Source organism: Elephas maximus, chromosome 12 (assembly GCF_024166365.1).
Source record: "Elephas maximus indicus isolate mEleMax1 chromosome 12, mEleMax1 primary haplotype, whole genome shotgun sequence".
Taxonomy (NCBI): Eukaryota; Metazoa; Chordata; class Mammalia; order Proboscidea; family Elephantidae; genus Elephas; species Elephas maximus.
The window spans coordinates 44,947,302-44,974,487 of NC_064830.1; the positions used below are offsets into that span (position 1 = coordinate 44,947,302).

Genomic DNA, 27,186 nt, shown 5'->3' on the forward strand with positions numbered 1-27,186 from the left:
CAGAAAGGGACAGGGTCTTGCTTGAAATCACAGTGGCACAGCTAGAACCAGAAGCCAGGTTTTCTGTCTTCCATCCCAGCATGAAGAGTCCTGGAGCAGGCAAGCACAGCGGAAAGAACTGCCTTTGAATTCCAAGTTTGGTCCTAGAATTTAGGGCCTGAGATAAAACACTTCACCTCTTTGAGACTCAGTTTCCACATCTGTAAAATAGGAATCATAACAGCACCTCATCTGCAGGATTTCTGTGCTAGCTCAAACCTAGAATGGATAGAAAGTGCTTTGTAAATGGTGAAGCCCTGCACAAATGAAATACAGGGAACAATTATTATTCTGCTATAATGCAGAGCCCTGGACATATTAAGGACTCAAAAATGTCTGCTGGTTGAATGGATGAATGTTTGTGGGATGGTGAGTAATGACCACAGGGCTTCAGGAGTACTGCTTTGCTTAGATGGGTAGGATCAGAGAAGGTTTCACAGAGAGGGTAACATTTGAGATGGGCTCTGATGGAGCAGCATAAGCCCATCAAGCAGAGAAAAGAGTATGAGCAACACCCAGAAATGTGGAAATGCAGCCTTGGCCTCCAAAGAGCCTTGGAATTGTCCACACACAGGTTTGGCACTAGATCCTGCTCAAAACTTACCTGTCTCCTTGGGCCTGTGCCTGGTACATGGAACAAGAGAAGCTAGCAATTTATAAAATCCTAAAATATGACTCATCAGAGAAGAAGAGACCTTAGGGACACTCTAATTTGCCATTTGATAGGTAAGAAAACTGAGATTTAGGGAGGTGGCATGCCTTACCAGACCCTGCGGCAGGGTTGGCAAACTACGGCCCACAGGCCAAATCTGGCCCACCACCTGTTTTTGTAAATAAATTATTATTGGAACACAGCCACATCCATTCATTTACTCATATTCTATGGCAGCTTTCCTGCAAAGATGGATGGCAGACTTGAGTAGTCGCAAGAGACCATCTGCAAAGCCTAAAATATTTATTACCTGGCTCTTTACAAAAACAGTTCACCAGCCCCCAACCTATAGCAAGCTAGTGGCAGAACTGGGATGGGAGCCAGGCCTCCTGACTCCTAGTTGGGTACTCTAACTCCTGAGCCCCTTGCCCCTTTGGGACCCACCATAGCCCCTGCAGATAAGCTTGGGCTGGAGCATGGCCGGCAGGTGAGGTCTCAGGCAGCCCGGTTCTGAGTGGGTTCAGCCTAGGCCATCAGGGAACATGGAGCAGAAGCCACACCTAGCCTGGCACTACTGCCCCCCATGACCCGACAGTGCTTCTTATTGGAAGTATCTCAGCCCCTTTGAGGAGCCTGGCAAGGAGATGCCAACGTAGGCCTGCTTCTCCTCCACGGCAAAACGGGAAAAGCCAAGAGGGAATATGAATGTGTAAGACGGACCAGTCAGCTTCCAGAGTTACAGACACAGCTTTGTGTGCAGCGGCACTGGTGTCTCCAGCCATCTGCTGAGATGGCCAAAGCCACTTTAAAGTGTGCTTCAGAACTCCTTTCTCAGTGCCAGGCTGTCCCCGGTGGATTTGTTTAATTAAAACCCCACCAGATTCAATCTGTTAGAAGTTCTGAGCTCACAGATGCCCCGTCCAGCTGGCCATAAGGACAGGCCTGGATCATGGCCATCTGGCCCAGTGGCCTAGAACAGACCCCAGAGAGCCCACAGGCCCCAAGTCAGTGCTCTTCTGAGAACTCCCAGGGCAGCAGCTGCTTGCAGCCTTGTGATGTGACACAGCCAGCTGAGGGTCTCAGCTCTCTCCATCCTCCCCACCTCCGCCCTGTCCAGACCTCGGGCTCGTCTTTGAGTGCCCCCTCACCCTAATCCATCCATTTGACAGGCATTTATTAAGTGCCAATTATGTGCCAAGCACATAGTTGATGTGGGGAATAGAGTAGTGAACAAAAGAGATAAAAATCCCTGCCCTCCTGGAGCTCACAATTTCAACCCACAAATGTGGTGCCACACATTGTTTAAGCTCTCTCCTCTCTCCTCTCTTCTCCCCCCTCCTCCCTGGCCCTCTCCCCCTCCCTCCCTTCCTCTCTCCCCTCCTTCTCCTCCCTCTCTCAGTTCTCACCCTCTCCTCTTTTCCCAGGTCCCCTTGGTTCTCTCCCTCTCTCCTTTCCTCCGTTCTTCTCTCCCTCTCCTCCCCTCCACCCTCCTCCCCTCTCCCTTCCTGACCTCTCCAAGTGCCCTTTCCCTCGAGTTCAGGCCTGAGCCCTGGACCTCTGGACCCCGGCAGAGGTCTCTTCCAGGACCCTCTGCCTCCCATCCCCCCACCGCACAGGGATGCCCCAGGGAAAATCTCTCTCAGAGCCTCTCTGAGGGTGTCCCTCCTCTCTCAGGAGCCCTGGGTGGCTCCTCTTTGCCTTCCATTTAAGATGCGAATTCCAGGGCTCTTCAGATTTGAGCCCTTGCCCACCTCGCTAACCTTCACTATTCAAGTGAACTCTGCCCCTCGGAAACCAGAAGAATTTTTGTTGTTGTTAGGTTTATAGTATTTATTGTTTTCTATTTATAAAAGTCAAAAGATTTTTTTGTAGAAAATGCAGAGTGTATAAAAAGAAAATTAAAGTCAACCAGGAGCCCGTTATTCAGAGATAAACTCTGTAAGCTTTTTAGTGTATTTCCTTCCAGCTTTTTTCTTTTTCTAAGTGTGCATGCATGTGTGTTTATACATTTTTTATATTTATATATTTAGAGTGGGATTCCACTACACATAAAGTGTTGTACCCTACCACTTTTATTTAACTTTATATGGTAGGTTCCTAGGTAACTAAAACGCCCCTCAAGAAGAGCACTTTAATGGCTGCCTAATATTCCGCCACATAAATATACCTTAATATGTTTAACCAAACCCTGTTGGTGAGCATTTGGACTGTTTACAATTTTTCACAATGAAAATACTGCTATAAATTTCCTTGTTCATAAATCTTTGCTGCAATCTCTGGTTATTTCCTAGCAGAGAGATTTCCTAGAAGTGGCATTGCAGAGTCACCGGTAGGAATATCTCTAAGGTTCTCCCTGTCCGCGCCCCACCCTCATTGATGAGAACACCCATCAGCCCCCTCCACCAGACCTGTTTTTTTCTCTGCCCCTAACATGCCTTGTGTCTTCCTAGTATTTTATCGTTGCTTCAGCAGCTCCCCCCTTGTTTTCTGTACATCCTTCAGAGCTCAGTGTAAATGCCACCTCCTCCGTGAAGCCTTCCTGGACAACCCAGCTAGACGTTCTCCACCTCCAACCTTCCTTCAGCCAACTGGCTTAAATCTCTCCTAAAGCATTTACCGCCTGTGCCACGCACTGTTAATAATTCATGAAATAAGAACTTGTTTGTATCAGGCACTGAAGTTCTCAAAGTGCTTTCACTGAGACGCTTCATCTGATTCACTCCCAGACCGAAAGCGTTTTGAGGTCAGGGACCTTGGCTTCATCATCTGGGTCTCCTGCCCCTGGCCCCATCACCAACTTCGAGTCTAGCACACCCTCCAGCCAGCCCTGGATTTAATGGACATTTAACCCAGTTTCCTTGGCCTATCAAAAAAAAAAAAAGACTTTAAGATGCTCCTTTCTGCAGAGTGGGCCAGTAGAAGGAGGACTGAGCTGGAATGAGGACGCTGGATTCCAGTCCTAGCTCTGCCATTGACCTTGGCCTGGTCCCTGCCCCTCTTTGGGCTTCCGTTTATCCATATATAAAATGAGCAAGCTGAATTACAAATCTGCACACTTCTAGACTGATGGCTCCAGAGGCCCCTGCCCCCAGGCACCTAGAGCAGCCCCCAGTTGTCCCTGAGGGCCCCTGCGTGAAGGCCTCTGTGATGGGCCAGAGGGAGTTGGCCAGGGAGGCAGGCCTGGCTCTAGGCCAGGCTGTGTCTGCAAACACTGACCTTGGCTGCTGCAGGGATTTTCCATGACACCAGCACCCTCCCCCTCGGCTCCCCCCAAAGCCACATGGGCCTGGGGCTGGTGAGGGATGGGAGCATTGAGGGCTGCCCTATACCAAAAAAAAGCTATACCAGAGGCCCCCAAATCTGAGTGATGAAGTACCGGTGGATGGGGAACAGCTATAGCAGAGAGCAGTGGGCCCACAAGTGGAAAGCGCAGGAGGAAGGAAGGGGTTAAGATGGGATCTGCTGGTGGGGAGTGGGGAGAAAAGCTGAAAGAGGAGATGGGAAGAGGGGAAGAGAGGCCTTGGAAAGGGGCAGGGCGGAGGGAGGGAGGGCACGTGCTTCAGAGCTGTCCTTCCAGGCGCTCTGGCCTGGAGGGGGACAAACTCCAGACCCAGTTCTCTGCACTGGTCCCCACCCCCACCCCAGCTCCATAGTCCTGGTGGTTTCCCAGGCCTGGCTGGGGGATTGGCCAGGCTGGCTGGGAGTGGGGGGGCCTCTTCTGGGACCTTGAAGCTGACCTCCTTTTGAAGGGGCCTGGGGGTCGGTTTTGGGGGGGCCACAGGGAGAGCAGGAGTGATGAGTCACCAAAGGCCCCTCCTCCCAATGGCCACCTCCCCTCCCCCAGCTGGCAGTCTCTGGGGAATTTTCCCACCACCACCACCTCCCTCCCTCCCCATCTCCCCCCCCCATTGACTTCAGCTTCGACAGCAAGGGCCTCCTCACTTCGCTAAGCAGCATTTTCTGACCAGCTGCTCCCACCAACCTCGGGCTGGACATTGAGGGACTTGCTGGCCCTCCAGGAGTCAGACACCTGTCAGGGCCCCTCTGTGGAGCAAGTGTCCAAACGTGGGGCTGTGAGGAGGCAGAGAAGGAGGCCCCTCCAGTTGCTGGGAAGGATCAGGGAAGAAAACATGATGCATGAGATGGATCCTAAAGGGCGGAAAGGAGAGTATCCACTTTCTCCTCATTTCCACCAAGCCAGGCAGCCTCCTCCCTCTCTCTCCCAGGGGTCTGGGCATGCTGTCAGCCACCTTACCTCACCTCCTTTAACACACCAATCAGGTTGCCGCATGAAGCCTCAGGCCCACCTCCTGGCTCCACACCAAGGGGGCAGCCCCTTTTCTAGCCTAGATCCCTGAGCAAGCAGGGTCCTTGTTGGGCCTTTCCTGGGTGCCCCTCAGGCCCTGGCCTGGCTGCACTCTGCAGGCCCAGCAGGAGAGCCTGACCCCTCTGGAGGCATTTGTGTCTTGCAGCCAGTGCCCTGAAGCTGCCTCTGTCTCCCATACTCTCTAGTCCCCAATCATCTCGGCTGCCCCATCCCAGGCCCAGGCAGGGCCATGGGGTCAGGCCCTCTGCATTTCCAGTTTTGCAGCAGCCCAGTTCACCCCCAAGTTCACAGCCTTTGGGTACCTCATCCATCTTCCTCAGGGCAAACATCAGCCTAGCCAGTGCCGTATTTACGTATTTACACTAGATAACATGGTCTGCAGGGAAACAGGTTACAGCCTAGCAAGGGAAAGGGCTGTGGGTTTCTGATCCCCAAGAGGGCTGGGCCACCCACGTGGGAGAGAGCAAAGAACCTGAAAGTCAGAGACCTGGAAGGACCTCAGAGGTTCTTGATGCTGCAGAGAAGTGTTACCCAAACCGTGTTCTACGGAACATTTGTCTAGCGATATGCACTATGAGAAAAGTGTGCAATGGCCAAATGGGGAAACTTAGCACATTCTCCTGAACAACTTTAACTGACCTTGGACGTTAGCATGTGTGTAGCTCTGAGAAAGCCTGCACTTAAATAACAGCAAATTCCGTGTAACTCAGCATTTCCCCAAGTTAATTTAACCAAATGGTGCAGTGGTTAAGAGCTTGGCTGCAAACCAAAAGGTCGGCAGTTTGAATCCATCAGCTGCTCCTTGGAAACCCTACGGGGCAGTTCTACTCGACTTGAGGGCAACGGGTTTGATTTTTTTTTGGTTCTCTCCTCACCCAGCAGTTATTAACAGCCATGGAAATGGTGTTCCAGGAAATTAACTTTGGGAAACATTTATCATAGAACATTGGTGCTGAAGGCAGCTTTAGAGACCATTCAATCTTGGGTTCCCCAAAGCAATCATAGTAATAATTAATAGTTATTGAGCTGTATCTCCTCAGCATTTTAAGTCTACTAACTCATCAAATCCCCACAGCAGGTTTATGAGGTACCTCATTGTTCCCATCTTACAAATGAGGAAACTAAGGCACAGAGAGTTAAGTAACTTGGCCAAGGTTACAAAACTGTGTAGCTCCAGAGCCTCCACTAAACTGCAGGGATCCCCCATCTATTTTCAGCATTTCAAAAACATAACAATAACTTAATTTCTGTCTCATAAAATCAGTCTTCCATGCCAACCAGTAGTTCTGTCAGATGTGTTCTCAATAATTTTGATAGGAAAATAAATTAATCATGGATTCATCAATTAATTAACCTGTTAATTTAACAACTATGTATTCAGTGCTTACATGATGCAGTGCCTACACTGCTAACCGACACACCGTATTTAATAAATAAAATCTTTCAAAATTAAGACTGTATGAATGGGTGGATGAATAGAGAAAATAATAAAAGCATCCATAGCAATAAAAAAAAGTGGAGACCTCATATCTTTCCCTGTCCTCCCATGTCTCAGTTGAGGAAAACCAAGGCCCAGAGAGAGGAAGGGACTTGCTGGAGGCACAAACCTAGTCACGGTCAGGGCCAGGCCAGAGCCCAGATCCCTTGCCTCCTAGTCCCGTGCTTTTTCCTCCACCCAAGGCTGTGGCCAGTGTTCTGGCCTTGTGGCCTGCTAGTCCAGGGGTAGGAGGTCAGGCAGGCATGGGAGGCCAGTGGGGGAGGGGGGAAGGCAGCCAAGTCCAGTCCAGCCAAGGCCATCACCAAGGGCATAGAGTGGCTATTGGTACTTTGACTAGAACAAATAGGCCACTCAGAAAGAAAGAGCAGAAAGAGAATGGTAAGGGCTCCAACTCCCTGCATCTCCCTGGAAGACGGAGCTCCAGCCAGCTTCTAAGCTGTTTGTGATTCTGGGAGGAAAAGAGAACTAAGGCCCAGGGGTCCCTTCCCACCTCTCATTTTTCCTCCAACCACAGTGCCTATCTTCCCCTGTGGCTTCCTGGGGTGAATTCTGTATCTCCAGCCGGGTTCCAGAGCCATCTCTTTGAGTTGCTCCCAAGTAAGGGCTGCTGGGCCCTGGCTGAGTGAATAGGCCCAGCTCTGTTCATACAGAGAGTCAGAGGCAGAGGGCAATGGACAGAGCATTGGTTTCAGAATAAAGCATCCTGGGTTATAGTCCTGGCTCCGCCATTCACCAGCTGTGTGGCCTTGAGCAGGTCACTCTCCCTCTCTGGGTCTCCATTTCCTCATTTGTATAATGTAGAGTCTGGGTCAAATGACTGCTAAGGGCCTTTCTGGTTCTGGGAGCCTTTAAGTCCATGGTGGATTCAGGGAAAGGCGGGTGGTATAGAAGAGGCCAGGGCAGCCCTGAAGGCCTGGGAGGCAGTGGCTGAGTCTTAAGATCAGGACATGAGCCTGGCTGGTCAGCAAGTACTGTGTGTGAAAGGAGGTCCCTAGAGAATCAGCCCCAGAGGGCAGACTACGTGTCAGTGGCACACAAGGACAGAGACTGGCAGGACTGGGCAGCAAGGAGAAGGTGGGGAGCACCTTTTGCCCCCTCTTCCCCGTAAACCCAAGTCTGATGTGCGCAAGGACCAGGAAGGCAGGGGGCCTTCTGGCAGCCAGGCAGGCCTTGCCAAACTCCCAATTACTTCCCAGAAGTTTCAGGGCCCCCTGGGAGTGGCTCCACCCTGGCTGGCACCCCTCCAACCTGGGCGCCGACGTCAGCAGGTCCTCATAGCTCCCTTAGCCTTTCACCCAGTGACAACAGGGCAGGCGAAGGGGTGGGGGCATGCTGACCCGGAAGCGCCTGTCTCCCCAGGCATCCCACTCCCGTTGCCGCTTCTCCCACATCCAGCTCAGAGCGGTGCCCAAGGGTAAGGCTCCAAGTGAAATGCTCTCCTCTCCAGGCCTCGGCTTCCCATCTTGACTGCCCTTCTTGGAGTTATAAATTGGCTCCAATGCATTACAATGGGCACTGGGTCAGAAAACCCGAGATTGCTTTATTTGCTATAAAAGTGTGCTGGCTGATGGGTGGCCTTGGGCAACTCACTAGGTCTCACCCAGCCTCTATTACTCCAACCATAAAATGGAGTCATAATACTGACCTTGTAGGAATTTTTTGAAGATTAAGTTTAAAATATATCTGAGGGTAAGAGATTATCATTATTAAGCCTCAGCCTGTGGTAGGAAGTGGGGGCGGACTCTGGGGCCATCTGACCCGAAGATCTGGGCTGGGGCTGCCCTGGACAGTGCGGTGGCCATGGTGGTGGCAGCTGAGACTCTGCCCCTGATGAGAGCCCTTGGTGAAGCCCGGATGTGTTACTTGCTTCAAAAGTCACCAAGTTCAACAGGAGGGCAAGGGAAGGAGCTGTGGCTTCCAGCTGGGAGACAGGGAAGTATGAGGTTGCTGAGGGCCCTCAGGAGTTGAGCGGCAGATCAGGGAGGAGGGCAGTGTAAGAAAAGCCCTATGGGGAGAAGGGGACCAGTATCTGGGGTGGAGTGATGGTGGGCCATCCTGTGTGGTGGCGAAGGAGGTCCAGCAAGAGAAGGAGTTGGGAAGGTGGCTGGAATCAGATCAGGGAGGGCCTCAGACACTGACTTGTGGCTCCCCAGAGCTGAGCAGGGGCTTGGTGGGCAGCCTGCAGTGAGCAGTGAGGCCACCAGGCAGGCGGGCCCTGGGATTTCCTGAGGGGTACAATGGTGCACCTAGGAGAAATCACAGCTTATGAAGGACCACGGGGCTAGGTGGTGGCAGTGGTGGAGAGGGGGGCCTTCACAGTAATCACCACCTCCCGGAACTGCATTCTCAGTTTCATCTGCGGGATCCCAGCACCACTGCTCTGTCGAGCAGCCACAGGTTCTATAGTCTTTCTAGTTCAGTCTCTCCTTTACTCCTAACAGCAGCTCTGGCAAGCAGCCAGGGACAGGATGGATAGCCCTAGTTCAACTCCCAGAGTGCAGACTAGGCAAGTGAAGTCCAGAGAGGGGAAGGGATCTGCCCTAGGTCACACAGCCAACACATGGTCAAGTGGGGGCCAGGCCCACACCCTCACTCCTTGTCCAGCTCCGTTGGCAGTGCTGTGCCCTCCCCATGCTTGTGCAGTGCGGCCTGGGGGACAGGGAAGAAAGGGAAGAGCAGCAGCTCTGGCTCCGGGCCTGCCCAGCTGTCGAGGTGAGTTGTGGCTGGGCTGCCGCAGCTGAGCTGGCGGGCACAATCTGTTCTCACCTTGCTGGGGCATGGACGGGCCAGGCACGGTGGCTCAACAGCTCAGCTGCGGGGCTCCTGGCAAGGGATGACAGAGTCACTGGCTTCCCACTGTGGCAGGGACAGTGGAGCCTGTTCCAAGAGCAACCCCACAGCTGCACACACTGAGCAGCTGTCCCCAGACCTCTCTGAGATTTAAGGTTCAAATGGCCCTGGGTAGGCAGAGTTGCCAGCTTTACTGGAGCTGAGCTGCTCCCAAGACTGGGTGCTCTGTCGGAAATGTTAAGGAAACCTGGCACTTTATCCGTTGTTAATCATAAAAAAAAAAAAATCATAGTGAGCCATTATTGAGCACTTGATGTGTACCAGGCTCAAGGCTAAGTGCGTTACACACATTATCTGACTCACGCTTCCCAAAAGCCCTGTGAAGCAGGAGGTATTTATTAACCCCATTTTACAGAGGAGGAAAGCAAGGCTCAGAGAGGTTAAAAAAAAAATGACTAGTCCATGGTAGAGTCAGGATTTTAACTCAGATCTGACAGCAAAGCACATGGTATTCTGCCCTGCCATTCACTCATCAAACATATTTTGGGCCCCTTGGGCATAACTGGCCATGTGAGGGTGGAAGCCAGAGAGGAGCATGACAAGGTCCAGCAGTGCCCCACCTTGAAGCCAGTCTTTAGCTGTATGCATATATTTGGGAGCTCTGGGCGGGGGCGGGGGGGGGGGACAGAGGAGGAAGTGCTGATAATATTGACCCTAGAGTTAAAAGCTGAACATTCTCAGTCCCACTCAAATAAGGCAGAGATCACTTACAACTGTGAGGAATCCAGGAAGGCTGCATGGCAGAAGAAGCATTTGGTTAAGTTTTGATAAAGCTTAGAAAGGAGAAAAAAAAACGGAAAGGTTGCCACCATTATTTTGTTACCATAATTCTATTAATAAAAGAAATATCTCAACAGCTCGGTGAATGAAGCAGGGCCAGTGGACCTCATTTTACAAATGAGGAAACAAGCTTAGAGAGGGAGAATAATTTCCTCAAGGTCACACAGCCACTAGTGACAGGGCCAGAACTTGTGGACGGAGCTTCTGAGTTCCCATCCAAGGTCCTTCCCCTTGCAGGTAGACAGAAGAATTGTTGACTTAAGGCCATTTAAGGCTGGCACAGAGTAAGGCTTTGCCTCTGCCTGGTTCCTGTCTCAGTGTGGGCTGGGTGGGGGGAAGGGGGTACAGTGTCTGGCTAGTGATGGAAACACACCTCAGAGGACACCCAGGGCTCCTGGGTAATGTTACCTCCCCATGAGGACAGACCTCACTTTGGGGCCTGGTACAGAAGGTGCGCCCAGGGCCCCCAGGCTGGCTAGGACCCTAGAACACTAATCATACACCTGGGGGTAAAGGCAAGGGGCACATCTCCTTTCTCCCTCTCTGGCATTGGTGGGCCAGTCACCCTAAAGACAGTTGCCAACTATCATCAAGGAGCCATCCATGCCTCAGTTTCCCTCTCCCCATACTGAATAACAAGATGTCAAAACCCATTCAGTCTAACCTCCTCCCATTATAGCTGAGGAAACTGAGACCCAGAAAGGACAAGGAATGTGTCCTAGGCCCAAAGACACAGAACTAGAACCCAGGCCTCCCAAGTGACTGGCCAGTATGCTTCCTGCTATCCCTGCTGCCTCTGGACAAAGTTCTCAGCAGCACCACGAGTCAGTTTGTTCTCTAGATACACAAAACGGTCCAGTTTTGAAGCCAGATACTACTGCAAAAGCAGGCTGCTTCCCTTCTAAACCTTGGAAAAGTCATTTAACTCTCCCAAGGCTGTTTCCTCTTTCCTTCCTACCTACCTTATGGAGCCCTCGCAAAAGTAAATAAGAAAGCATAAGAAACGGGACTAGCACACTGCTTGGGGACAAGGGAGTGCCATGTTTGTCATCTTCCCTTTGGCTAGAAGGAACAAGACCCACAATCTGCAAGGTGGGGGTGATGGAGAGGAGAGAAAAGGGGAAAGGCGGAGGGTTTCTGGAAGGCAGTCCAACAGCATGTGCTTTCTCTCCTCTTCCCCCGCTTCCCTCAGGCTACGGCCACGCGGCTCCCAGCACGGATGGCGGGAAGGTGTTCTGTATGTTCTACGCGTTGCTGGGCATCCCGCTCACGCTCGTCATGTTCCAGAGCCTGGGCGAGCGCATCAACACCTTCGTGAAGTACCTGCTGCACCGCGCCAAGAAGGGGCTGGGCATGCGGCGCGCCGACGTGTCCATGGCCAACATGGTGCTCATCGGCTTCTTCTCGTGCATTAGCACGCTGTGCATCGGCGCTGCGGCCTTCTCCTACTACGAGCACTGGACCTTCTTCCAGGCCTACTACTACTGCTTCATCACGCTCACCACCATAGGCTTCGGCGACTACGTGGCGCTGCAGAAGGACCAGGCGCTGCAGACGCAGCCGCAGTACGTGGCCTTCAGCTTCGTCTACATCCTCACGGGCCTCACGGTCATCGGAGCTTTCCTCAACCTCGTGGTGCTGCGCTTCATGACCATGAACGCCGAGGACGAGAAGCGCGACGCCGAGCACCGCGCGCTGCTCACGCGCAACGGGCAGGCGGGCGGCAGCAGCGCGGGCTGCGGCGGGGGCGCTGGAGGCAGCGCGCACACCACCGACACCGCCTCGTCCACCGCGGTGGCTGGCGGCGGTGGCTTCCGCAACGTGTACGCCGAGGTGCTGCACTTCCAGTCCATGTGCTCGTGCCTGTGGTACAAGAGCCGCGAGAAGCTACAGTACTCCATCCCCATGATCATCCCGCGGGACCTCTCCACGTCCGACACGTGCGTCGAGCAGAGCCACTCGTCGCCGGGAGGGGGCGGTCGCTACAGTGACACTCCCTCGCACCGCTGCCTCTGCAGCGCGGCGCCGCGCTCCGCCATCAGCTCCGTGTCTACGGGCTTGCACAGCCTGTCCACCTTCCGCGGCCTCATGAAGCGCAGGAGCTCCGTGTGACCGCCCCGCGGGCCTGGCGCACTGGGAGCGCGGCAGGGCTGGGCAGGGGCCGGGCGGGAGGCTCCTGCCCCAGAGCAGCAGCAGGGGTCGTCGAAGAGGAAGCCCAGCAGCCTTCGGCCCCGTGGGGCACCTCCCACACCCCTCACCACCCTCCGCCCTGCATCTCCAACTGTGCCTGCTCGCACCAGCCGGCAGGAGCCCGGGCTCCGAGGAACCCCCGGAGCCCCCATCTGTGCCCTGCAAATTCTGAGAAATGTGAAACTTGGGGGGTCCAGGGGCGGGAAAGCAGAAGCTGGGAGTCTCCCCCATCCCTTTGGAAATCTAAGGAGCTCCTCAGTCCTCAGAGGCCCTGCTGGTCCCCAGGCCCCCACCTCCGGAGGTGACTTGTGTTCCGTGTACATTTGCATTCTATTTATACCTCTGTCCTGCCAGGGCTCCACCTTCCCTTGGCTCCAAAAGCCAGGGTGTCTTTGTCCGGGTCACCCCCTCAACTCACTTCCCCTCCTTATCCCCCGCTGTGTCTCCCAACCTCCCACTACCTTTTGTGTTGTTTTGCATGGCTTTGCAGTATGGAGACAGTGGAAACCTAGCAGTCCCTAAAGCTACCCCCCAGAAGGCAGGACCGATGCAAGGAAGGACAGACAGGCGGCAGGAAAAGGGGTGAGAAAGAATGGAGGAGGCAGTGGCTTCCTGGTTGGCAGGGGGTCCCTGCTGTGAGAGCTAACTGACCTCCAGCCACATTCTTATGAGGGATGAAGGGGGTGGTCCATCCTTGGAGAAACTGCCCTTGGAGTCTGGGACAGAAGACTCCAGATTTGCCATCCATGGCCACTGCTTAGAATCACCATCTCTTAAATGTATGGAGTGATTTTTAGCCTCTGAAAACCCTGTCCCGGCTGCTCATTCCTTTGAGGCTCACAACACCCCAGTTAAATTAACAGAGCAACTGTTCTCATTCCCATTTTACAAGTGAGAAGACTGAGGCCCAGACAAGTGACTTGTCCAAGGTGACACAGACAGCAAAAGGCAAAGGGGAACAAGAACCCAGACTGCATCTTCCCAGTCTAGTGCTCCTTCCTTCAAGCTCTTCCCTGCTCTCAAAAGCAAAGCTCCTGCCTTGCCCCCTTGGCACTGGATGGCCACTTGGGGCTTAAACCAGAACCAGAAGCTCAAGGTCTGGGGCACTTCTGTGCTACTCTTGGCTGGGGTCAGGGGCGGAGGGGAGGCTCCGAGTGAGCCCCTGAGGCAGGGTAGGCCCCTTGGTCTCTGCACTGCCCTGTAAGCAGGACTGGGTCCAACAGAAGAAAGACCAGGAGCTGCAGCTCTAGGGGTTTGGGAATTAGGCTGAGCAGCCAAGACAGCTGACAGACATATTCTATTGCTGTTGTGGGGTGCGGTCGAGTCAATTCCACCTTATAGCGACCCCATGAGACAGAGTAGAACTGCCCCATAGAGTTTTCTATTCTGTAATCTTTAGGGAAACGAATCACCAGGTCTTTTTCCCACAGAGCCACTAGGTGGGTTCCATCATCCTACTGGGGTACTATCCCCGGCCCCACAGCCATTGTTGGTGCCTGTGCCCCAAGTAGCTAGGGATAAACTGATGCTGCAGCAAAGAATACCTCTCCCAGGTGGGGAGCTTGGGCCTGGTGTGCCCACTGCCTAAACTACCCATAATCCAGAAGCCCAGGTAGCATGCAGCAGGCAGAGGGGACACCCTGGGCTCCACTGTCAGGACCCATCCTGGAACTGGTACAGCATCAGGACAGCGTCAAGAGGGAGTGGGCAGAGGACCTCCCCTCCCTCAATACTGCCCTCCCATACTGTCTGATGTCAGCTTCTCAGCACTGCCAAGTGAGGCCAGCGCTGGCATTGGGGAAGTGGGAGTGGGGGGCCCACTGGGTGATCAACCTCAGGCCCACTCCAGCCATGTCCTCTGGCCTCTGGAAACCCATCAGGAGGAAGAGCCTGGTCTGGCAAGTGTGTGAGTCCAGTCTCAGTGTGGGTAGCTGGCTGCCCATGTGCTCCAGGAAAGCAGGGCCTATGACCTGGGGTGGTGCCCTCTGTGTGCATGTTGGAGGGAAGGCAGTGTTGGCTGCCTCTGTCCTGTGTGTGACCCTGCCCTCAAGGGGTCCTATCCAGTCAGTCCCGAGGGAGCCACAACCAAAGTTGCAGGGAGATGGTGAGGGAGGAGGTGGAATGGCCCTGGGGGCAGAGCGCTGCTGACTGCTCAGTCTCCGGCTGCATCTTTCCGAGGGAACTGGAAGGCCGGTGTTGCTTTCTCTCCTCACCCCCTCCCACTGCAGGCAGCCTTTCTGCTTCCCCAATGCCTTATGCCTGGGCATACTGCCACAGAATATGCAATAGGTGTGGGTGACAAGCCCCTACAACCACACCCCCACGGACAGCCCCTGGACTCCCAAGGCTGTGGCTGCCACGGCCTCCCCTCAGCTCCTCCTGCCTATCTGTCTTCACACTGAGAATGGCGCCTAATAAATGCTGTCCATGGAGACCAGGCTCAGGCTCTAGCTGCCTCTATCATCACAGACCCACGGTGCTGCCAGGGAGCAGCTTTGTCCCCCTGTCCCATCAGGGTCTGTGGACACACCAACTGTTACACCCCAGGTACAACAGGGGCCTTAGGAAAGAAGGCAGGTGGGCAGCATTGGGTTCCCTTTTGTGATTTCCCCGAAGATCCAGAGTTTCTCAGTGTCATCCTGGGACAGACCATCAGAGCACACTAAACCAAAAACCAAACCTGTTGCTGTCAAGTGGATTCCAACTCATAGCGACCCTATAGGACAGAGTAGAACTGCCCCATAGGGTTTCCAAGGAGCACCCGGTGTATTTGAACAGCCAACCTTTTGTTAAGAAGCCATAGCTCTTAACCACTATGCCACCAGGGCTTTCCAGGGCACACTAAGACCTTAAAAACCACCTGGTCCAATCCTCCCCTTGTATATGAGTAAACAGGCTCAGAGAGGGCGAGTCATTTGCCCTGAGTCACACAGGAGTGAATGAGACTCAAGATTAGAAGGTGAAGCAGCGTTCCTCGTCCAGTGCTCTCTTCTCACACAGCCTGGAGTCTGGACTGGACACACCGCAGTTGGCTTGGCCCTGACACGGCAGTAATGCTTCCCTGCCAGCCAGGAGCAGGGATGCCCTTCTCCTCCAGCAGAGGCTCCGGACACAGAAATGTCTTTCAAAGGGGATAGGTCACAAGCACTTTTCTTCGGGGTACGTTTTCAAGGCCGACGTGGTAAGTTGGTGTGAGCCCCGGATAGACCCAGGGTGCAGATCCGCCCTGCCCAGCTGCAGCCAGGCCCAGAGTCAGCTAGCCAGTGGCTTCCCAACTTCATTGAGTATGAGCCAGAATAATACATTTTGCACCACAACCCCATATCCATCTGTCTATCTGTCTGTCTATCTATGTATCTACCTTTCGTGAAATAGTACCTAACCCCTACTACATCCAATGCGCTCTAATACTTTCTATTCTATTTCATTTTTTAAAATTGATATCTAAATTGATTTCTCTACCTATTAATGGTTCATTACCCGCAGACTGAAATACACTACAGAAATAAGGGGAGGGGTGGGGATAAGGGCCCTTGGTCCCAGTCCTCCCACCTACTCACATGGTCCAATTAAAAGATGCAGAGAGAAGCCTGTTTATCAGGGTGGCGGGGCAGGGGATGTGTGTGCAGGGTTCAAAGAAGGAAATGGTGGCACACACACTCCTGGGAGGCAGGACACTGTCAGTGCTCCAGTCCCTTGCACCTGGCTGCCCCCTCCAGCTGCAGGCAAGCTCATGGGACAGGCTCCTTATCAGCCTTTGTCCCTCAGGGAGGCTATGGTGGAACCGGGGCCAGCTCCTATTTGCTCACCACTCCTGAGGCCACCTCATCAGAAGCTGGGGCTCACTGCCCATGGCCTGACTGCCTCTGACTTTCTTAGAACAACTAAATGCAATAACAGCAGAAACAATTTCCTTTGTGAGGTCAGCAGTGGCCAGCACAAGGTGACTTTATGTCCTTGCTGTATGTAAACAACTGACAATTGTCCTCCTTTCTTAACCACCTGGGGCAAAATAATCACAAACAGAACTCGAAGGAATCCTGGAGGCTGTTTTTTACCCCAGTCTTCCTAGGGGGTGATCAGAACGGGGACAGCTGTGAGTGGCACCCCGGCCCCCGCCTGAAGCTCCTAAGGGCTCAACATTGTCCATGGCCCCATCCCCACCCTTCTCACTTCCACACAGCATCTGAGGTCTCCTGCAATAAAAGCACAACAGAAACAGAAAGCCAGAACCGCAGGGTAGGGGTTGGGTATAATATACCAACATCCCAGGCCGATGTGGTGAGTCGGTGGGAGCGTCACACGGAGACAGAAGCTTCCTGAGAGCTGAGAGAGAAAGAGCCAGGCACAACCACCCCTCCCAAATTATGTCCTACAATACGCTTTGTGGAAAATGGTTCCTCGGTCAAATGAATTTGGGGAAGCACTACCCATGTCGTGCCTTCATGGAGCTTCACAAGGCATCTTAGCTTAGTAAATGCTATGAAGAGTCCTGCAGCAAAGACAGCAGTTTCACTTTTCTTAACCCAACGTTGCCCAAACTCATCCCAAACACCAGACCCTCTGTGTGCAGTGTCCTTTCATGTCTTGAGTTCCATGGAACACACTTTGGGAAATACTGATCTGTGGAAATCTAGTTGTCTGATGAAGAAAGAAGGCAGATCCCTCCCTCCTACATCAATTCTAAAAGGAGTTTAGCTTATAAGTCCTCCTATGACTAAAAGCCATAATAATATAAAATACTGCTTTTATTCTCAGCTGAAACCCAGGCTGAGAATAGCTCACTTGCCTAAGATCAGGCAGTGACATGGCAGCAGAGCTGGAATTTGAACCCAGGCCTGATGGTGCTCTTATCCACCTCACTGTGCACATTCCCGGGACGGCCCATGTCTTCAGCATAGGTTTGATGGAAGTTGCATAGCCATTTATCACATAGTCACTTCTTATACAGTACTTTGGTGAGTGGGGTAACCTAAAAATGTCACGCTTCACAAGTGACAGATTCTGATGGAGCTGAGAAATCCTGTTCACCCCAGGTCCTCTCATCCCCACGTTTGGGGGCACTCACTGAGCTCTTTCTACAGGCTCAGCATCGCCTCCCCCACAAGCCCAGCAGCCTTCCCCCAACTTATGTCAGGAAGCCAGGGGCAGGAGAGGGTTGACCAGGGCCAGGGAAAGATTTATTCAGAATGGACATATTACCAGAGGAAAGAGCAACTGTCCACACTGACCACACCAGCCCCTGCCTGAGGCCACGCCTCATCATCACCATTGCCAATGGGCAGCATGAAGCCGATGCCCCCTCGAGCCCAAAGCTGAGGGCAGGTTAGAGAGCTGAAGGCCTCTGTGTCCTCAGTGGCCCCTGAAGCCTAGTCTACAGTGGGCTCAATCCCTGGCCCCACCGAGAAAGAGCCATGACACTGAAACAGCAGTCCTTGGGCACTGCCATAACCTTTTATCAAAAATTGTGAAGAAACACACATGTGTGCGCACACACACACACACACTCCTTAAGATCATGGGCCAGCTCCCTCTTTCTCAGAGGAAGAAATTTTCGTTCACAGAAAGGAAGTGACATGCTCAAGGTCATGAAGAAAGGTAATGGTGTAGCCAAGGTCAGTAACCAGATATCCTAACTTCCTACCACCCTCCCCAACCACCCACACATACAGAGTAGGGGCCTGGCCTCCTCTGATTTCAGAAGAAAGGTGTTCATCTCTGGGGCTGAGTTATTCTGATGCTGGAAATTTACCACATCCACATCTGGGCAAACCGGGAGACTCACATCACCACAACTATCCTGCCCCTCTGTGTCCCAGCTGCAGTCAGAGGGCTGTGGGGGTAGTGCTGCCCCTCTTCTGGCTGGGGCCGTGATGGGTTTGACCTCCGTGATCCTCTCTGGCCAATGAACTCCAAGAATCGACATCATTCTCTCATTTGATGATTGGGATGATTCTGCGATTCAGGTAAGGAGGAACATTGTCATTTTACAGGTGAAAAAACTAAAGCTCAGGAAAATGCAGGGGCCTGGGAGCAGGGACTGTTCTACATCCAGCTCTCCATCTGAAGCACTGGCAGCACTGGGCGTTCCCTTGGGGCATAATGTGCTGGAGCCCAGTGCCAATAACCCTGGCCAGCATGTATCCCTGTCATGAGCCTCGCAGTTTGCTGAGCTGGTCCCAACGAGATGGAGAGGCACCAGTAGACATGGTTCACAGGACCCATTAGCAAAAGGAGATAAGGATTCATGAACACTTGACCCACTTCACCATGTGCCGTGAGCAAACTCTGCCCAAAGACTTAGACTTTGGACAGAGGACTGTAGAATGCCCAGCCCATAACCCCTATCCTTCTGCAAAAAGACAAGGTGGAGGCAACAAGGGCTCCTGGGGGAAAGGCCATGCCTCGAATGCAGGCCAGCTCCCCAAAGAACCACTCTCCTATCATTCTTGTTCCTTGGAAGAAAGAAAACATGACCAGGTCATCCTTGACTACAGAATATTCTGGTCTGACTACCAGGTTACAGTGGCAGGAAAAAGGCCCTCATCCCTGGGCCCAGCATCAGGGCTTGAGAGCTGTTGCCCCAGACTGCACGTCCACCTGGGGAGACCAGAGGTGCCACTGTGTGGGGAATCTGGCACGGGCTGTGTTGTCCTGTCTATACCTCTGGTCCTTGGCCCTTCTTAGTAGTGAAAGCTCGCATTCCCAGGAGGGAGCCTGTCTGTATGTCCTGGGAACCCTAAGTGGATATTTTCTGGGTGGCCCTTATTCTGGGCCAGAAAAAGCTCTAATAACACTTTGGCTGCCTGTACAGTCTTGCTAACTTCTCTTCAAAGGTAAAGGAGATACCAAAGAAGAAAGCGTACACTCATTATTGAGCACCTACTATGTGTCACACACTTTAACAAATCTCACAACCCTGTGAGGCAAGCATTTCAGTAGATGAGAAAAGTAAGATTCAGAGAGTTTAAGTGACTTGCCCAGGGTCACACAGCTAGTAAGTGGCAAGGCACCAGCCAGAACCCTCCTTCTCCAAAGCTTCTGCACTTACCACTGCACCTTCATACCTGGAATTCATCTAGCCCAGCCTTCCTCCCAGAGCAAGAGCCACCTCAAGAGCTTCCTTTACAAGTTGTACAGTCTCGACTTGCAGGACAGTCCCTCTCTGAGGCAGCCTACTCATTCCTTGTTGAGTAGTAGCTCTAATGGCCATAAATGGCTTCCTTCTACTGAGATGACAACTGAATCTGGTTCTGGCTCTGCCACCTGGAGCCACACTATTAAGTTCTTCTATCGTGGCCATTGTACTAAACAATTCACAATGGCTCCCCACATTGACAAATGCCTCTAAGTCTTCTTTGGGTTAAATGCCTTCATTCTTTCAGCCACACCTCCTATGATAGAGCTTCCAGACCCCTCACCAACCTGGCCCCCTTTTCTGGAAAAGCTTCAGCTTACGTATGCCCCATAGTGGGCCGACCAGCTCAGTAATTGTGACCATCCCCTCCCTTGCTATGGATACTATTCTCTCATTAATGCAGCCTAAGTGTACTTCTGATTTTTAGGCAGCCCCTTCACACTGAACCTGCAACCCACAAAAACCCCCCATAATTTTTCATGTGAAAGACTGTGGCAGACACTGTTGGTTACCTAAGCAAGAGCCATCCCTATGCCTTGATGACAGAGGACTGACACTTACCAGCCAGTTCCTCAATCCCAGGGTCTAAGCCAATCACAGTGGCCTCAAGCATCTTTTCAAAGATTGGATTAGGTATGGATATGTAATGAATTTATTATTCAGGGAAGTCTGCTGGGGGCTTCCTGTAAAAGCTGCCCTCTTCATAAAAGAAATCATCCCTAAATCATTCTAAAAGAGAGGGGAAGAAACACCCCTCTGCTTTGACTGGACTTGCCAGGCCTATGTGTGATGCTTAGAGCTGTGGCAGCCATATTGTGACCATGAGGACATGTCTACGGGCACTGAGAATGGCAAAGGGAGGAGATGGAGTGCCTTAGTCATATAGTGCTGCTGTAATAGAAATACCACAAGTGTATGGCTTTAATAAACAGAAGTTTATTGTCTTACAGTCTAGGAGGCTAGAAGTCCAAATTCAGGGTGTCAGCTCCTGGGGAAGGCTTTCTCTGTTGGCTCAGGAGGAAGGTCCTTGTCATCAACCTTCCCCTAGACTAGGAGTTTCTCCACTCAGGAACCCCAGTGTAAAGAACACTTTCTGCTCCCGGGGCTGCTTTCTTGGTGGTATGAGGTCCCCCTGTCTCTTTGCTCACTTTTCCTTTTTATATCTCAAAAGAGATTGGCTCAAGACACAATCCAATCTTGTAGATTGAGTCCTGCCTCATTAACATAACTGCCGCCCATCCCACATTATTACATCATGAACCAAAAAAAAAAAAAAAAAACCCCACTGCTGTTGAGTCGATTACATCATACATCACAGAGGTAGGATTTACAACACATAGGAAAGTCACATCAGAGGACAAAATGATGGACAATCACACAATACTGGGAATCATGGCCTAGCCAGATTGAGTCAGATATCTTTGGGGGACACAATTCAATCAGTGACATGGAGAGCTTAGACCCCTGATCTCAGGACATCTTGTCACAGGATGTGGGAGGTGACAGACCCAGATGGAAAGCCCATAGGCCACAGAATCCTATGACAGGATTATTGAACACTCTGAACTGGTGGAGCACAAGGTAAAAATGGTTTTATTATTCCTTCCTTCACCACCTTTACCAATGCTAAGTTGAGACTTCTGTTCCCATCACTTAAATAATAGCTAGGGCCAATCCCAAAGGTTTCTGGTCACTCCTAGGTATACGGAAATTCAGTCCATCTAGTCCAGTTTAAAGCTTCAGTCTCAAATTCATTTTAATACTAATTTCCTTCCAGCACCCAGAATAGACCATACCTAACCTGAGGAACTTGGAAAGGGGACGAAGCATGTTCTCCCCACCGCCACCTTCTATTTCTGGCTGTTCCAAGGTGGGGGCAGAGAAAGAGGGACTACAAAGACAATATAAGCCTTCTGTGGGATGAGGCTCCAAGTGCTGGCTCTTGGAACACCCATATGGAGTTTTCAGAATCCATGCAGGATTCTCTCCATGGCCCTGCTCCACAAGGCGAGGGTCACTCAAGGCCCCCACACCTTGAGCCTCTGAGGGTCCCCACAGCCTCCTGCTGCCCTTCCTCTGGCCCAGCCCTCTTGAGTGGAATACTGCAAAAATCTGCAACCTTCCAGTGTCTGCTGGCCCCCAGCACACACATACACTGACCACACCAAACGGTGGGAGTACACACAACCCCTAATGACCCCTGCCACCTCTCCTCAATTCTCTGTGCCCTTGTTCAAATAGGCATAGAGAGCAGAGCAGCAGGCTCATTTCAAAAGTAGATATCCATAGAGGGAGGTGGAGCCAAAATGGCGGAATAGACAGACACTTTCAGTGAGCCCTCTTTACAACAAAGGCCCAAAAAAAAAAGTGAAACGAGTATATTTGTGACAAGCTGGGAGCCCTGAGCATCAAAGGCAAGCTTAGACAATGAACTGAGGGGCAGGGGGAGGAAGAGACCATTCAGAAGTGGAGAGGAGTTACCGGACCTGAATCACGAGGAGCCCTCAGGCACCATTCCTGGACCTGTGGCGGTGGTGGCAGGCTGGTACTAGCGTTCGGCTGCAGTTTCCTCAGGAAGAAGCAGCCAGCCACACAGCCTACTCTCACCTCCGGAACCTGAGGAGGGCGGCGCTCCCAACAAAAGCTAAGTGCTTGTATATATTTTACGGAACCCCCCCACCCCTAAGCTGGCTTCAGCGGCTGAGTCCCTGGGCCTGAGATAGACCCTGATGAGCACCTGGACCGTCCTCCTGGCCTTGGGGAAGGAAAAAATTTGCAACTGGGGGGAAAAGATAATTTGCTAGCTCCATTAACTGGGGGAGCTCAGAACAGAAGTGGCTCCTGTCCAGGCATAAATCGTCTGTAGACCTTGAGCACATTTCCCTTCAGCATGGACCTGTGTGGGCCCTTCTAAGACTGTAGGACAGAGCTGTACCACACACTTGATATCAGCTACCTGGAAACCTGAGCTGAATTCATACAAGAAAACTGAATGGACTTCTAGACTGATATACCTGATAACAGATCTAGCCAGCTGGAGACAGGACACCAGAGCTCCAAAGGAGAAAATAATCAAGCTAGCTCACTCAAGCAACCCACAGGAGTATACCAAAACAAAACAAAGCAAGCAGCTATGACACAGTAAGCAAGCATAAACTAATACAGTAACTTATAGGTGGCTTGGAGACAACAGTCAATATCAAGTCATATAAAGAAACAGACCATGATCACCTCAACAGGCTCTCAAAACAAAGAACCCAGGGATCGTCTAGATGAAAGTGCATTCCTGGAATTACCAGAGGCAGAATACAAAAGTTTAATATATAGAGCCCTTCAAGATATCAGGAAGGAAATGAGGCAATATGCAGAACAAACCAAGGAACACACAGATAAAGCAACCGAAGAAATCAGAAAGATTATTTAGGAACGTAATGAAAAGTATAATAAGCTGGAAAAATCCATAGACAGACGGCAATCAGAAATTCAGAAGATTAAAAATAAAATTACATAAGTAGACAACTCAATAGAAAGTCAGAGGAGCAAAATTGAGCAAGTAGAAAGCTGAAGATAAATTACTTGGCACTAATATATTTGAAGAAAAATCAGATAAAAGAATTTAAAAAAATGAAGAAACATTAAGAATCACGTGGGACTCTATCAAGAGAAATAACCTACAAGTGATTGGAGTACCAGAACAGGGAGGGATAACAGAAAATACAGAGAAAATTGTTGAAGATTTGTTGGCAGAAAACTTCCCTGATATTGTGAAAGATGAGAAGATATCTATCCAAGATGCTCATCGAACTTCACATAAGGTAGATGTTAAAAGAAAGTCACCTAGATACATTATAATCATCTTGCCAAAACCAAAGATAAAGAGACAATTATAAGAGCAGCGAGGGATAAATGAAAAGTCACATACAAAGGAGAGCCAATAAGAATAAGCTTGGACTACTCGGCAGAAACCATGCAGGCCAGAAGGCAATGGAATGACATATTTTAAAAACTGAAGGAAAAAAATTGCCAGCCAAGAATCATATATCCATCAAAACTCTCTCTTAAATATGAAGGTGAAATTAAGACATTTCCAGATAAACACAAGTCTAGGGAATTTGTAAAAACCAAACCAAAACTACAAGAAATACTAAAGGGAGTTCTTTGGTTAGAAAATCAATAATATCAGGTATCAACCCAAGACTAGAACACTGGGCACAGCAACCAGAAGTCAACCCAGACAGGGAAATCAAAAAAAACAAAGCAAGATTATATATATAAAAAAAAAAGGACAATATATAAAGAAAATCTACTCAGCACAAAAAATCAAGTGGGAAAAAGAAACTGTCAACAACACACAAAAAAAGATATCAAAATGATAGCACTAAATTCGTACCTATCCATAACTACCCTGAATGTAAACTGAATAAATGCACCAATAAAGAGACAGAGAGTGGTAAAATGGATTAAAAAACAAGATCCGTCTATATGCTGCCTACAAGAGACACACCTTAGACTTAGAGACACAAACAAACTAAAACTGAAAGGATGGAAAAAATATACCAAGGAAACAACAATCAAAAAAGAGCAGGAGTGGCAATATTAATTTCTGACAAAATCAACTTTAACGTTAAATCCATCAGAAAGGATAAGGAAGTGCACTATATAATGATTAAAGGGGCAATACACCAAGAAGATATAACCATATTAAATATTTATGCACCCAATGACAGGGCTGCAAGATACATAAAACAAACTTTATCTGCACTGAAAAGTGAGATAGATAGCTCCACAATAATAGTAGGAGACTTCAACACACCACTTTCAGTGAAGGACAGGACATCCAGAAAGAAGCTCAATAAAAACACGGAAGATCTAAATGCCACAATCAACTAACTTGACCTCGTAGACATATACAGAACACTCCACCCAACAGCAACCAACTATACTTTCTTTTCTGGTGCACATAGAGCAATCTCTAGAAGAGACCACATATTAGGTCATAAAGCAAGCCTTAGCAGAATCCAAAATGTTGAAATATTACAAAGCATCTTCTCTGACCATAAGGCCATAAAAGTGGAAATCAATAACAGGAAAAGCAGGGAAAAGTAATCAAACACTTGGAAAATGAACAATAACCGGCTCAAAAAAGACTGGATTATAGAAGGCATTAAGGGTGGAATAAAGAAATTCAGAGAATCCAATGGGATATCAGAACCTTTGAGACACAGGAAAAGTGGTGCTCAGAGGCCAATTTAAATCAATAAATGCACACATACAAAAAGAAGAAAGGGCCAAAATCAAAGAGTTATCCCCATATCTTGAAAAAATAGAAAGAGAGCAACAAAAGAAACCCACAGGCACCAGCAGGAAACAAATAATAAAAATGAGACCTGAACTAAATGAAATAGAAAACAGAAAAACAATTGAAAGAATTAATAAGACCAAAAGCTGGTTTTTTGAAAAAAATCAACAAAATTGATAAACCACTGGCCAAACTGACAAAAGAAAAACAAGAGAGGAAGCAAATAACCCAAATAAGAGATGAGATGGGTGATATTACAACAGACCCAACGGAAATTAAAAGAATCATGTCAGATTATTATGAAAAACTGTACTCAAATTTGAAAACCTGGAAGAAATGGATGAATTCCTAGAAACACACTACCTACCTAAACTAACACAAACAGAGGTAGAACAACTAAATAGACCCATAACAAAAGAAGAGATTGAAAAGGTAATCGAAAAACTCCCGACAAAAAAAAAAAAAAAAGCCCTGGCCCGGATGGCTTCACTGCAGAGTTCTACCAAACTTTCAAAGAAGAGTTAACACCACTACTACTAAAGGTATTTCAGAGCATAGAAAAGGACGGAATACTACCAAACTCATTCTATGAAGCAACCATGTCCCTGATACCAAAACCAGGTAAAGACACAACAAGAAAAGAAAATTATAGACCTATATCCCTCATGAATGTAGATGCAAAAATCCTCAACAAAATTCTAGCCAATAGAATTCAACAACATATCAAAAAAAAAGTCACCATGGCCAAGTGGGATTCATACCAGGCATGCAGGGATGGTTCAACATTAGAAAAACAATTAATGTAATCCACCACATAAATAAAACAAAAGATAAGAATCACATGATTTTATCAATTGATGCAGAAAAGGCATTTGACAAAGTTCAACACTCATTCATGATAAAAACTCAGCAAAATAGGAATAGAAGGAAAATTCCTTAACATAATGAAGGGCATTTATACAAAGCCAACAGCCAACATCACCCTAAATGGAGAGAGCCTGAAAAGATTCCCACTGCGATCAGGAACCAGACAAGGATGCCCTTTATCACCACTCTTATGCAACATTGTACCGGAGGTCCTAGCCAGAGTAATTAGGCTAGATAAAGAAATAAAGGGCATCCAGATTGGCAAAGAAGAAGTAAAATTATCTCTATTTGCAGATGGCATGATCTTATACACAAAAAACCCTAAGGAATCCTCCAGAAAACTACTGAAACTAATAGAAGAGTTCGGCAGAGTATCGGGATACAAGATAAACATACAAAAAACAGTTGGATTCCTCTACACCAACAAAAAAGAACATCGAAGAGGAAATCACCAAATCAATGCCATTTACAGTAGCCCCCAAGAAGATAAAATACTTAGGAATAAATCTTACCAGAGATGTAAAAGACTTATACAAAGAAAACTACAATACATTTCTGCAAGAAACCAAAAAGACTTACATAGGTGGAAGAACATACCTTGCTCATGGATAGGAAGACTTAACATTATAAAAATGTCTATTCTACCAAAAGCGATCTATACATTTAACGCAATTCCGATCCAAATCCCAACGACATTCTTTCATGAGATGGAGAAACAAATCACCAACTTCATATGGAAGGGAAAGAGGCCCTGGATAAATAAGGCATTACTGAAAAAGAAGAACAAAGTGAGAGGCCTTACTTTCCCTGTTTTAGAACCTATTATACCGCCACAGTACTCAAAACAGCCTGGTACTGGTACAACAGCAGATATATGGACCAATGGAACAGAATTGAGAATCCAGACATAAATCCATCCACATATGAGCAGCTGATATTTGACAAAGGCCCCAAAACAGTTAAATGGGGAAAAGACAGTCTTTTTAACAAATGGTGCTGGCATAACTGGATATCCATCTGCAAAAAAATGAAACAAGACCCATACCTCACTCCATGCACAAAAACTAACTCAAAACGGATCAAAGACCTAAATATAAAATCTAAAATGATAAAGATCATGGAAGAAAAAATAGGGACAACATTAGAAGCACTAATACATGGCATAAACAGTATACAAAACATTATAAAGAATGTAGAAGAGTAACTAGATAACTGGGAGCTCCTAAAAATCAAACACCTATGCTCATCCAAAGACTTCACCAAAAGAGCAAAAAGACTACCTACAGACTGGGAAAAAGTCTTTAGCTATGACATTTCTGATCAGCGCCTGATCTCTAAAATCTACATGATACTGCAAAAACTCAACTGCAAAAAGACAAATAACCCAATTAAAAAATGGGCAAAAGATGTGAATAGGCACTTCACTAACGAAGACATGCAGATAGCTAACAGATATATGAGGAAATGTTCATGATCATTAGCCATTAGAGAAATGCAGATCAAAACTACAATGAGAGTTCACCTCACTCCAACAAGGCTGGCATTA

At 49.4% G+C, this 27,186-nt stretch overlaps 1 protein-coding gene across 2 annotated transcripts in view; it reads left to right on the top strand.

Annotated features, from left to right (window-relative positions):
• Positions 1-16,628, top strand: part of KCNK3 (potassium two pore domain channel subfamily K member 3) — a 44,845-nt gene extending 28,217 nt beyond the window's left edge. The window contains exons 1-2 of one of the 2 annotated variants that reach the window (XM_049903168.1): positions 8,733-9,228; positions 11,339-16,628. In XM_049903168.1, coding sequence (XP_049759125.1) covers positions 8,985-9,228; positions 11,339-12,258 — 1,164 coding nt within the window. In that variant the 5' untranslated portion in view covers positions 8,733-8,984 and the 3' untranslated portion in view covers positions 12,259-16,628. Of the gene's footprint in view, positions 1-8,732; positions 9,229-11,338 lie in introns of those variants that run through there. The other variant, XM_049903166.1, reaches the window with a different exon arrangement.
• Positions 16,629-27,186: the final 10,558 nt, after the last annotated feature.